This window comes from Balaenoptera ricei, chromosome 9 (assembly GCF_028023285.1).
Source record: "Balaenoptera ricei isolate mBalRic1 chromosome 9, mBalRic1.hap2, whole genome shotgun sequence".
Lineage (NCBI taxonomy): Eukaryota > Metazoa > Chordata > Mammalia > Artiodactyla > Balaenopteridae > Balaenoptera > Balaenoptera ricei.
In genome coordinates this window covers 66,813,031-66,826,312 of record NC_082647.1, presented here as the reverse complement: position 1 = coordinate 66,826,312, position 13,282 = coordinate 66,813,031, and the positions used below count along the sequence as shown (strand labels likewise).

At 39.8% G+C, this 13,282-nt stretch overlaps 1 protein-coding gene across 2 annotated transcripts in view; it reads right to left on the bottom strand.

Annotated features, from left to right (window-relative positions):
• Nucleotides 1-2,271: 2,271 nt before the first annotated feature.
• The window catches only part of SCIN (scinderin), an 81,636-nt gene continuing 70,625 nt past the window's right edge, over nt 2,272-13,282 (bottom strand). For both annotated transcript variants that reach the window (XM_059933942.1, XM_059933943.1), the window contains exons 14-16: nt 12,781-12,858; nt 11,021-11,081; nt 2,272-3,270 (exon numbers count right to left, since the gene is read on the bottom strand). In XM_059933942.1, the coding sequence (XP_059789925.1) occupies nt 3,143-3,270; nt 11,021-11,081; nt 12,781-12,858 (267 nt within the window). In that variant the 3' untranslated portion in view covers nt 2,272-3,142. The remainder of the gene's footprint in view (nt 3,271-11,020; nt 11,082-12,780; nt 12,859-13,282) is intronic.

The following is a 13,282-nucleotide window of genomic DNA, read 5'->3' as shown; positions in this document are numbered from 1 at the left end:
CATATCCCCTCCCTCTTGTGTCTCCCTCCCACCCTCTCTATCCCACCCCTCTAGGTGGTCTCCCTGTGCTATGCAGCTGCTTCCCACTAGCTATTTATTTTACATTTGGTAGTGTATATATGTCACTGCCACTCTCTCATTTCGTCCCAGCTTACCCTTCCCCCTCCCCGTGTCCTCAAGACCATTCTCTACGTCTGTGTCTTTATTCCTCTCCTGCCCCTATGTTCAACAGAACCATTTTTTTTTTTTAGATTCCAAATATATGTGTTAGCATATGGTATTTTCCTCTTTCTGACTTACTTCACTCTGTATGACAGTCTCTAGGTCCATCCATCTCACTGCAAATAACTCAATTGTGTTTCTTTTTATGGCTGAGTAATATTCCATTGTATATATGTGCCACATCTTCTTTATCCATTCATCTGTCAATGGACACTCAGGCTGCTTCCATATCCTGGCTATTGTAAATAGAGCTGCAATGAACATTGTGGTACATGACTCTTTTTGAATTATGGTTTTCTCAGGGTATATGCCCCGCAGTGGGATTGCTGAGTCATATGGCAGTTCTATTTTTATAACTGGAGCTTTAAGACTACACAATATCATAGAACAACGGCCCTTCTATAATCCACCAAATTCGCCTTTTTAGAAGAGATTGGTTCCCCTCCCCGAGACTGACTTCACACGTGTTGCAGGTGTTTTTTTCCAGCCACATCAGTTTTAGGTGTGAAATGAAAACAGCAACTCCCTAGCTCACCCTTTCCAGGTAATTTTTACAAATGCTCTTCATCCCCTCTCTCCAGCAGCAGCCCTTCAGTTCACTAACACAGGACTCGTGAGCCTTCCTGATACAGCGGCTGTTGTTGCTGGTAATCTCTGTGAACACCCCCCATGGCTACATCCTCCCCACACTGCTGGCGCTGATGCCGCGCCTGCCTCGTCGGGCATCACCATCCCTGCCTCTGAGTACTTGGGTTTGAGATTTGGGAAAGCAACCTTTTCACAACTCAGGCTTAAACAGCAGGTCTGCTGAAGATGAATGTTTTGTAGCCCAGGGGTGACAGGAGAGAACCCCAAGGAATCTCCCCGCTTCCTGAGACTTCAGCCCCATTATACGGGGCTTGCTCCCACCTCCAGGCCTTAGTACTTGGCATTTCTTCTGCTCAGGTGTGATCACAAGGTTCGCTCCTGCCTAAGCACCCTATGAAATCTGTACCCCACCTCACTCTTATCCAAGTATTTCCTAGCCTCCTTCCTTATCTTTTTCCCTCCACAGAACTTATCTTCTAATATATTTTTATAATATATTGATTTTGTTTTTCTTAACCTCTTCCCTGGAATATAAACTCCATGACCATTGGGATTTTGTCAGTTTCATTCACGTTGGACCCTAGAGCGCCTGACACCAAGCAGATGCCTAATAAATATTTATTAAATGAATGAACAGTCCCTGGAAGTACAGCTTCTCACTGCTTCCCTACCACCCACCTAAGCCCCAGGTCCCCGCAAGACCATCCATCCACCTTCAGGCCATAATGGACGCGGGTCCACGTTCTCAGGCCAGGACCCAGGCCAGGACCAAATCTGAGACACACAGCCCTTCATTTCCCCAGCGAGAGGGTGAGAATTCCTCAGACGCCGTCTCTGTTCTGATTCCCCTTCCCATGGAAGTATAGCTTCCCCTCCCCACCCAGCCACCCCGTAGCTTACCACCAAAGCCGGTTTCTGTTTTCCTGGAGCGCCGTCTTCGGCCCCAAAGCCTGTTTTCTGTCTAGTTAAGCGAGGAGGAATTAGACTGCGGCGGCTCCAACGCCGTGGCAGCCGACTTATGCAAATCAAAATCTAAGCCTGTAAATGCCTCACGGTTACGAAATCCAAACCTACGCACAACCAATCACAGTCAACTAGGCTTCAAGCTGTAGCCAATCACTAGTAATTTCCTTGCTTTGTTTCCTCCTTTTCTCCACGAAAGTCTCCCTGGAGTGTTCGGTTTGGCGCTGCCCGATCCAAATCGATTTTTGCTCAAAAAAACCTCTTAAAACTGTTAATATGCTTCTGTGTATTTTTTAACAGGACCCAGGTTTCATTTGCACTGTGGCATTTAAAGTTGAAAATTATATAACCATGGAAAAGTTTAATTTTGACTATGTAATGAGAATGAATTTTTTTAAATTAAATTCATATTTATTTATGCATAAAAGTATTTGTAACCTTAAGGTTAACTGTGTAATTAACTGACACATCACACTTGAATAAAATGTCACAACAACCTTTTCAAAAAGATGTATTTTAATGAGGAAAGACAGGATTAGTGAGATATTTTTGTACATATCTTTTGTGATATTAAACATGTACTGTCAAATATATAGATATATATAAAAGTGGATATGAATACAAATTATTTTGTCATGAAAGAGCTGTGCTTTCAAAGGCTTTTTAAAAGGCCAAAAAGGTAAAGTTTCTCCTAGAAAATGACACTTGGGACTTCCCCGGTGTTCCAGTGGTTAAGACTCTGCCTTCCAATGCAGGAGGCGTGGGTTCAATCCCTGGTTGGGGAACTAAGATCCCACATGCCGTGGGGTGCGGCCAAAAACTTAAAAAAAAAAAAAGAAAATGACACTTAAGAGTTAATGGTATCAAAGTCACATTGGCTAAAGAAGGAAACAACAAACTTTTAAAGCTATCTTAATGGAAACCTTACTGCAACTATGCGATTCTTCTGAACACAACACACAGAAAGGAGAATAACCTCAAAGGCATTTATAACTTTCTTCTCTGATATATTAAAGTACAAGTTTGGCTAATCCCTCCTGAATTGTAAAATTTCCTGACAAACTCCCCTAGACTGCGCATAGCTTTTCTCCTTTAAAAGGTCATATAAAAGATATAAGCCAGCATCCAGCAGAGCTAATACTGGTCCATAACAAAAGTTTACTTTAAGTTATTTAAAAACATTAACGTAAGAAAATTCCAGTTTAAAAGAAATTTCAAACCAGTACTAAGCATTAAAAAATAGCCACATGGCTGAGGTTAATTTTCTAAAGTCAAACAAACAAACAACTCCCCCTTTCTCCCCACCAAACAGCAATGGGACAGCTGCCCCATAATGTTTGTTTGCTTGCTTTTTCCTACAAAACTCAGTTTACCACCTGCTGGAATCCCAGCCCAGGAACCAGCCTGTGAATGTAGATGGCTCATGGCCCTGTTTTATGATGACAATCGGCGTCCCCTTGTCTCTTCCAGAAGGGTCTGTCTCAAGGTATATTTTGGCTAAAAAGAGTTTAAAAGACAAAGTTAGTTTCAATTAAAGTAAAATAAAGAATGAAAAGCCTGCCAATAAAAGTAATAAATCAAATTTTCATTGCCCTAAAGTAGCCAATGCTACTCCATATGAACAATTCCTTATTGTCTTCTCTCATCTGCCATGGAATGTGCACGAGAGTCTCATTATTGCCTGAAAAAATTCCAAATTTTATGGAATTATTCTTACAGCATAATTATTCTTTACTTTGCAATAATACAAAAAAAAAAAACCCACAAACACACACAAAAAAACTGTGCCAGAAAAAACAGCATTCCTCAAAAGGAATTTATAAAAATCTAAGTTGGAGGAGCTTCAAGATGGCGGAAGAGTAAGACGCGGAGATCACCTTCCTCTCCACAAATACATCAGAAATACATCTACATGTGGAACAACTCCTACAGAACACCCGCTGAACACTGGCAGAAGAACTTAGACCTCCCAAAAGGCAAGAAACTCCCCACGTACCTGGGTAGGTCAAAAGAAAAAAGAAAAAAGAGACAAAAGAATAGGGACAGGACCTGCACCAGTGGGAGGGAGCTGTGAAGGAGGAAAGGTCTCCACACACTAAGAAGCCCCGTCTCGGGCAGAGACTGCGGGTGGCGGAGGGAGGAAGCTTCGGAGCCATGGAGGAGAGCGCAGCCACAGGGGTGCGGAGGGCAAAGCAGAGAGATTCCCGCACAGAGGATCAGTGCCGACCAGCACTCACCAGCCCGAGAGGCTTGTCTGCTCACCTGCCGGGGCGGGTGGGGGTTGGGAGCTGAGGCTTGGGCTTCAGTTGGATCCCAGGGAGAGGACTGGGGTTGGCTGCGTGAACACAGCCTGAAAAGGGCTAATGTGCCACAGCTAGCCGGGAGGGAGTCCGGGAAAATGTCTGGAGCTGCCGAAGAGGCAAGAGACTTTTTCTTGCCTCTTTGTTTCTTGGTGCGCAAGGAGAGGGGATTCAGAGCGCCCCTTAAAGGAGCTCCATAGACGGGCGCGAGCCGCGGCTCTCAGCGCGGACCCCAGAGACAGGCATGAGACGCTAAGGCTGCTGCTGCCGCCACCAAGAAGCCTGTGTGCGAGCACAGGTCACTATCCCCTCCCGGGAGCCTGTGCAGCCCGCCACGGCCAGGCTCCCGTGATCCGGGGACAACTTCCCCAGGAGAACGCACGGCATGCCTCAGGCTGGTGCAACATCACGCCGGCCTCTGCCGCTGCAGGCTCACCCCGCATCCGTACCCCTCCCTCCCCCGGCCTGAGTGAGCCAGAGCCCCCGAATCAGCTGCTCCTCTAACCCCGTCCTGTCTGAGTGAAGAACAGACGCGCCCAGGCGACCTACACGCAGAGGCGGGTCCAAATCCAAAGCTGAACCCCAGGAGCTGTGCCAACAAAGAATAGAAAGGGAAATCTCTCCCAGCAGCCTCAGAAGCAGCAAATTAAATCTCCACAATCAACTTGATGTACCTGCATCTGTGGAATACCTGAATAGACAACGAATCATCCCAAATTGAGGAGGTGGGCTTTGGGAGCAAAGATATATATATATTTTTTCTCCCTTTTTCTCTTTTTGTGAGTGTGTATGTGTATGCTACTGTGTGTGATTTTGTCTGTATAGCTTTGCTTTTGCCATTTGTCCTAGGGTTCTATCCGTCCATTGTTTTTTTTTTTTTACTTTTAAAAATATTTTTCTTAAAAATTATTTTTTATTTCTTATTTTAATAACTATTTTATTTTATTTTACTTTATTTTATTGTATCTTCTTTCTTTCTATTTTTTTCTCCCTTTTATTCTGAGCCACGTGGATGAAAGGCTCTTGGTGCTCCAGCCAGGCATCAGGGCTGTGCCTCTGAGGTGGGAGAGCCAACTTCAGGACACTGATCCACAAGAGACCTCCCAGCTCCATGTAATATCAAATGGCAGAAATCTCCCAGAGATCTCCAACTCAACACCAAGACCCAGCTTCACTCAATGACCAGCAAGCTATAGGGCTGGACACCCTATGCCAAACAACTAGCAGGACAGGAACACAGCCCCATCCATTAGCAGAGAGGCTGCCTAAAATCATAAGCCCACAGACACCCTAAAACACACCACCAGACGTGGACCTGCCCACCAGAAAGACAAGATCCAGCCTCATCCACCAGAACACAGGCACTAGTCCCCTCCACTAGGAAGCCTACACAACCCACTGAACCAACCTTAGCCACTGGGGACAGACACCAAAAACAACGGGAACTACAAACCTGCAGCCTGCGAAAAGGAGACCCCAAACACAGTAAGTTAAGCAAAATGAGAAGACAGAAAAACACACAGCAGATGAAAGAGCAAGGCAAAAACCCACCAGACCTAACAAATGAAGAGGAAATGGGCAGTCTACCTGAAAAAGAATTCAGAAAAATGATAGTAAAGGTGATCCAAAATCTTGGAAATAGAATAGAGAAAATACAAGAAACGTTTAACAAGGACCTAGAAGAACTAAAGAGCAAACAAACAATGATGAACAACACAATAAATGAAATTTAAAATTCTCTAGAAGGGATCAATAGCAGAATAACTGAGGCAGAAGAACGGATAAGTGACCTGGAAGATAAAATAGTGGAAATAACTACTGCAGAGCAGAATAAAGAAAAAAGAATGAAAAGAACTGAGGACAGTCTCACAGACCTCTGGAACAACATTAAACGCACCAACATTCAAATTATAGGAGTCCCAGAAGAAGATGAGAAAAAGAAAGGGACTGAGAAAGTATTTGAAGAGATTAGAGTTGAAAACTTCCCTAATATGGGAAAGGAATTAGTAAATCCAGTCCAGGAAGCGCAGAGAGTCCCATACAGGATAAATCCAAGGAGAAACACGCCAAGACACATATTAATCAAACTATCAAAAATTAAATACAAAGACAAAATATTAAAAGCAGCAAGGGAAAAACAACAAATAACAAATACGGGAATCCCCATAAGGTTAACAGCTGATCTTTCAGCAGAAACTCTGCAAGCCAGAAGGGAGTGGCAGGACATATTTAAAGTGATGAAGGAGAAAAACCTACAACCAAGATTACTCTACCCAGCAAGGATCTCATTCAGATTTGATGGAGAAATTAAAACCTTTACAAACAAGCAAAAGCTAAGAGAATTCAGCACCACCAAACCAGCTTTACAAAAAATGCTAAAGGAACTTCTCTAGGCAGGAAACACAAGAGAAGGAAAAGACCTACAATAACAAACCCAAAACAATTAATAAAATGGTAATAGGAACATACATAGCGATAACTACCTTAAATGTAAATGGATTAAATGCTCCAACCAAAAGACATAGACTGGTTGAATGGATACAAAAGCAAAACCCGTATATATGCTGTCTACAAGAGACCCACTTCAGACCTAGGGACACATACAGACTGAAAGTGAGGGGATGGAAAAAGATATTCCATGCAAATGGAAATCAAAAGAAAGCTGGAGTAGCAATTCTCATATAAGACAGAATAGACTTTAAAATAAAGACTATTACAAGAGACAAAGAAGGACACTACATAATGATCAAGGGATCGATCCAAGAAGATATAACAATTGTAAATATTTATGCACCCAACACAGGAGCACCTCAATACATAAGGCAAATACAGCCATAAAAGGGGAAATCGACAGTAACACAATCATAGTAGGGGACTTTAACACCCCACTTTCACCAATGGACAGATCATCCAAAATGAAAATAAATAAGGAAACACAAGCTTTAAATGATACATTAAACAAGATGGACTTAATTGATATTTATAGGACATTCCATCCAAAAACAACAGAATACACATTCTTCTCAAGTGCTCATGGAACATTCTCCAGGATAGATCATATCTTGGGTCACAAATCAAGCCTTGGTAAATTTAAGAAAATTGAAATTGTATCAAGTATCTTTTCCGACCACAACGCTATGAGACTAGATATCAATTACAGGAAAAAATCTGTAAGAAATACAAACACGTGGAGGCTAAACAACACACTACTTAATAACCAAGAGATCACTGGAGAAATCAAAGAGGAAATCAAAAAATACCTAGAAACAAATGATAATGAAAACACAATGACCCAAAACCTATGGGATGCAGCAAAAGCCGTTCTAAGAGGGAAGTTCATAGCAATACAATCCTACCTTAAGAAACAAGAAACATCTCAAATAAACAACCTAACCTTACACCTAAAGCAATTAGAGAAAGAAGAACAAAAAACACCGCAAGTTAGCAGAAGGAAAGAAATCATAATGATCAGATGAGAAATAAATCAAAAAGAAATTATGGAAACGATAGCAAAGATCAATAAAACTAAAAGCTGGTTCTTTGAGAAGATAAACAAAATTGATAAACCATTAGCCAGACTCATCCAGAAAAAAAGGGAGAAGACTCAAATCAATAGAATTAGAAATGAAAAAGGAGAAGTAACCACTGACACTGCAGAAATACCAAGGATCATGAGAGATTACTACAAGCAACTCTATGCCAATAAAATGGACAACCTGGAAGAAATGGACAAATTCTTAGAAGTGCACAACCTTCCAAGATTGAACCAGGAAGAAATAGAAAATATGAACAGACCAATCACAAGCACTGAAATTGAAACTGTGATTTAAAAATTTCCAACAAACAAAAGCCCAGGACCAGATGGCTTCACAGGCGAATTCTATCAAACATTTAGAGAAGAGCTAACACCTATCCTTCTCAAACTCTTCCAAAATATAGCAGATGGAGGAACACTCCCAAACTCATTCTACGAGGCCACCATCACCCTGATACCAAAACCAGACAAACATGTCACAAAGAAAGAAAACTACAGGCCAATATCACTGATGAACATAGATGCACAAATCCTCAACAAAATACTAGCAAACAGAATCCAACAGCACATTAAAAGGATCATACACCATGATCAAGTGGGGTTTATCCCAGGAATGCAAGGATTCTTCTATATACGCAAATCAATCAATGTGATACACCATATTGACAAATTGAAGGAGAAAAACCATATGATCATCTCAATAGATGCAGGGAAAGCTTTCGACAAAATTCAACACCCATTTACGATAAAAGCCCTGCAGAAAGTAGGCATAGAGGGAACTTTCCTCAACATAATAAAGGCCATATATGACAAACCCACAGCCAACATCATCCTCAATGGTGAGAAACTGAAACCATTTCCACTAAGATCAGGAACAAGACAAGGTTGCCCACTCTCACCACTATTATTCAACATAGTTTTGGAGTTTTAGCCACAGCAATCAGAGAAGAAAAAGAAATAAAAGGAATCCAACTCGGAAAAGAAGAAGTAGAGCTGTCACTGTCTGCAGATGACATGACACTATACATAGAGAACCCTAAAGATGCTACCAGAAAACTACTAGAGCTAATCATTGAATTTGGGAAAGTAGCAGGATACAAAATTAATGCACAGAAATCTCTTGCATTCCTATACACTAATGATAAAAAATCTGAAAGTGAAATTAAGAAAACACTCCCATTTACCACTGCAACAAAAAGAATAAAATATCTAGGAATAAACCTACCTAAGGAGACAAAAGACCTGTATGCAGAAAATTATAAGACACTGATGAAAGAAATTAAAGATGATACAAATAGATGGAGAGATATACCATGTTCTTGGATTGGAAGAATCAACATTGTGAAAATGAGTCTACTACCCAAAGCAATCTACAGATTCAATGCAATCCCTATCAAACTACCACTGGCATTTTTCACAGAACTAGAACAAAAAATATCACAATTTGTATGGAAACACAAAAGACCCCAAATAGCCAAAGCAATCTTGAGAAAGAAAAACGGAGCTGGAGGAATCAGGCTCTCTGACTTCAGACTATACTGCAAAGCTACACTAATCAAGACAGTATGATACTGGCACAAAAACAGAAATATAGATCAATGGAACAGGATAGAAAGCCCAGAGATAAACCCACACACATATGGTCACCTTATCTTTGATAAAGGAGGCAAGAATACACAGTGGAGAAAAGACAGCCTGTTCAATAAGTGGTGCTGGGAAAACTGGACAGCTACATATAAAAGTATGAAATTAGAACACTCCCTAACACCATACACAAAAATAAACTCAAAATGGATTAAAGACCTAAATGTAAGGCCAGACACTATGAAACTCCTAGAGGAAAACATAGGCAGAACACTCTATGACATAAATCACAGCAAGATCCTTTTTGACCTACCTCGTAGAGAAATGGAAATAAAAACAAAAATAAACAAATGGGACCTAATGAAGCTTAAAAGCTTTTGCACAGCAAAGGAAACCATAAACAAGGCGAAAAGACAACCCTCACGATGGGAGAAAATATTTGCGAATGAAACAACTGACAAAGGGTTAATCTCCAAAATTTACAAGCAGCTCATGCAGCTCAATATCAAAAAAACAAACAACCCAATCCAAAAATGGGCAGAAGACCTAAATAGACATTTCTCCAAAGAAAACATACAGATGGCCAACAAACACATGAAAGAATGCTCAACATCATTAATCATTAGAGAAATGCAAATCAAAACTACAATGCGATATCATCTCACACCTGTCAGAATGGCCATCATCAAAAGATCTACAAACAATTAATGCTGGAGAGGGTGTGGAGAAAAGGGAACCCTCTTGCACTGTTGGTGGGAATGTAAATTGATACAGCCACTATGGAGAACACTATGGAGGTTCCTTAAAAAACTAAAAATAGAACTACCATACGACCCAGCAATCCCACTACTGGGCATATACCCTGAGAAAACCATAATTCAAAAAAGTCATGTACCAAAATGTTCATTGCAGCTCTATTTACAATAGCCAGGACATGGAAGCAACCTAAGTGTCCAATGACAGATGAATGGATAAAGAAGATGTGGCACATATATACAATGGAGTATTACTCGCCATAAAAATAAACGAAATTGAGTTATTTGCAGTGAGGTGGATGGACCTAGAGTCTGTCATACAGAGTGAAGTAAGTCAGAAAGAGAAAAACAAATACTGTAAGCTAACACATATATATGGAATCTAAGAAAGAAAAAAAAAAGGTCATGAAGAACCTAGGGGCAAGATGGGAATAAAGACACAGACCTACTAGAGAATGGACTTGAGGACACGGGGAGGGGGAAGGGTAAGCTGGGACAAAGTGAGAGAGTGGCATGGACATATATACACTATCAAACGTAAAATAGATAGCTAGTGGGAAGCAGCCGCATAGCACAGGGAGATCAGCTCGGTGCTTTGTGACCACCTAGAGGGGTGGGATAGGGAGGGTGGGAGGGAGGGAGATGCAAGAGGGAAGAGATATGGGAACATATGTATATGTATAACTGATTCACTTTGTCATAAAGCAGAAACTAACACACCATTGTAAAGCAATTATACTCCAATAAAGATGTTAAAAAAAAAATCTAAATTACCACAGTTATGGAGGTTTTACTATTTCCATAATAAAAAAAAAGTGTTTAAGTGAATTAAAAATTTTCAGATTAAATTGATATAATTACATCCTAAATTACATAACAAAATATTTTTCTTGTTCCTTTTCTGAAATTCTTCAGTTTAAAAAAAATTCCATTTCTCTTTAGTTCTGAAGATGAAAGCTAAGATTCTTCTTGGTTTTGATACGTGGTTTTGGAGGACGTGGTAAAAAGAGGTCAGGAACTTGGTAACACCTGTTCAGAATTACTGTCATAATTGCCCACGGGATCTAGCTTACCAGACTTCAGAGATTCTGATCTCTCAACTTCATTGGCGTCTTTTCCAATCCAAATAAAAATCTGAAAAATGAAGCAATAATAATACACATTGTTTTGGGAGTGTAGACGTGGTGCAAGCCTTATGCAAAGTGCTTCTCATACAATCCCACTTAATCTTCACAACAACCCCAAAGTCAGGGGTGTGGAGATGGAGGTGCAGAGAGGTTCAATCATTTTCCTAATGTATACACTTACTAAGAGACGTCTAAATTTATATCCAGCCAGTTTGACTCCAGATTTCACATTCTGGTATTTTATGTTTATATAGTATTTTCTAGTTATTAAGTGAGCTTTCCTTAAAACCACACATTGGCTGTTTTTTTGCACTCAACCGTGGGGTGTGTAAGGCAGTCAGTATACCCATACTATTACCCTGGGGAAACCATATGTAGCTTGTTTGTGGGCACCACAGACTCCCTTTAGGATCACCTAACTTAGCCCTAGGGTTCTTGTCCTATGGTATTGTATCCTGTCACACTTTGGTAAAAGTGCTATAATGTTTAATATTTAAATACTGATTCTTAAAAACAGATATATGTTCTGTATGTATCCTTCTTGTCAAATGTGTAGGTTTTCTGCTTCAATGATGAAAAATTCTCCTGAATTCCCTTATATTTAAATCACTTTAAAATCATTTGTTGGCAGAGAAATTTTGGTCCAATTAGTTTTGATTACATTATAATGCATACTGAAAGTGCTAGAATATTTGCTTGCAGGGACAGAACAAACCATGACAGCATGGCCATGTAAATGAAAAGTATGATTGAAAAACAAATGAAGTGTAGTACAGGAAATATTCTGAAGTATCCATGATTATGGAAGCAACAGAGCTGACTACAAATGGAAAAGATTAAATTCTTCTGAATAAGGAAACATTCTTATAATTCTTAAATACACAAAGGTGTTTTATTGACATAAGGTTTTAAATTTCACATCTAGAAATAAGTGATCCATTCACTTAGGGAGAATCTGTGACTAGATCCCAAACTCAAATATGGTAATTCTAAACCAAGAAGCTAAGTTGTAATATAACTGAATGACTTAGCAAGTAAGAACAAACCTAAAAGTAACAAGTCTCTGTGGTTGGCTCTAAGACTAGGCCTAATTCAGATAAGTGTTTTATAATTGTTCTATATGATTTAGCTCCTAACATATTTATTTTTCCCTTTCACAGGAGAAAACAACTAACAGATGTGACATATAAAATCGCCATTAATTTTCTATCAAATAAAGATATATACATAACAGTAATATATTTTACTGTGTAGATTCAAAACTATTCTGTGTCTATTCCTTCCCCAGGGAAGGGGTCTCCTAGGACTTTTTGTCAAATTTCAAGAGAAATTCTGAATATTTTGGTCTTCCTGAAGCATCGTGCCCCCCCATGCATTGCAACCAACTAATGCATTTATTACTTAAATGAGTGGCTGAATGAATGTATGAATAAATTATGAATGAGTGAATTTTACAAATAAATGAAAAGTAAGGGATTTTTGGCCAAAACTATACAGCCAAAGATGGTAGCCGTGGAATTATTTCCATATTAAGAAACCAACTTGCCACACTGGTTTTATTTTTTGCCAAACTCTGGAGAGTTTCTTTTAAATACAGCCTAAATCCACGGGTCCGTTTATTAGTAGACTTGCTATTTCTCAAAGCAGGTTGTGTCAGGTCCCAACTATAAGTACACTCTCTTGCTATGAACAAAATACAGCTTTACCTGTTCCCAAGCATCTAGTAACATGACATCATCTTCTGCTAAATCATCCTGGGTGAACTCTCCTGGAACCTCTTCAACCTGAAATGTATAAAAAAGCTTGATGACCAAACAGTCAAGCAGTGATTTTTCTAATATACGGGATACAAACGCCTTGTATTATTTGGAGCATAGCAAAAAAAAAGTTTGGTAGCCATTTTTTTCTTCCTTTTGGGCAATTAAAGATTTAAATAATTGTTTATCTGTTTAATCAGGTATCACAAACTCAGGGTATCTTATTTGGGGAGGACAGTGCTTAACATAAACATTGCATATGGCCTTAGAGAGACCATGTACAGTCAATCTGGCCACAGTTGTCTCTAATTCTACTTCCTTATGACAAGTTGCTTCACAGATTTCTAGATTTCTGTTGCCTTCCTAGTTCCTAAAGACATTTAAGTTTATGATCTGGGTATTAAATCGTCTTTCATTTTGTAGGTCAAGATTATTTTAATAAAATCAGTAA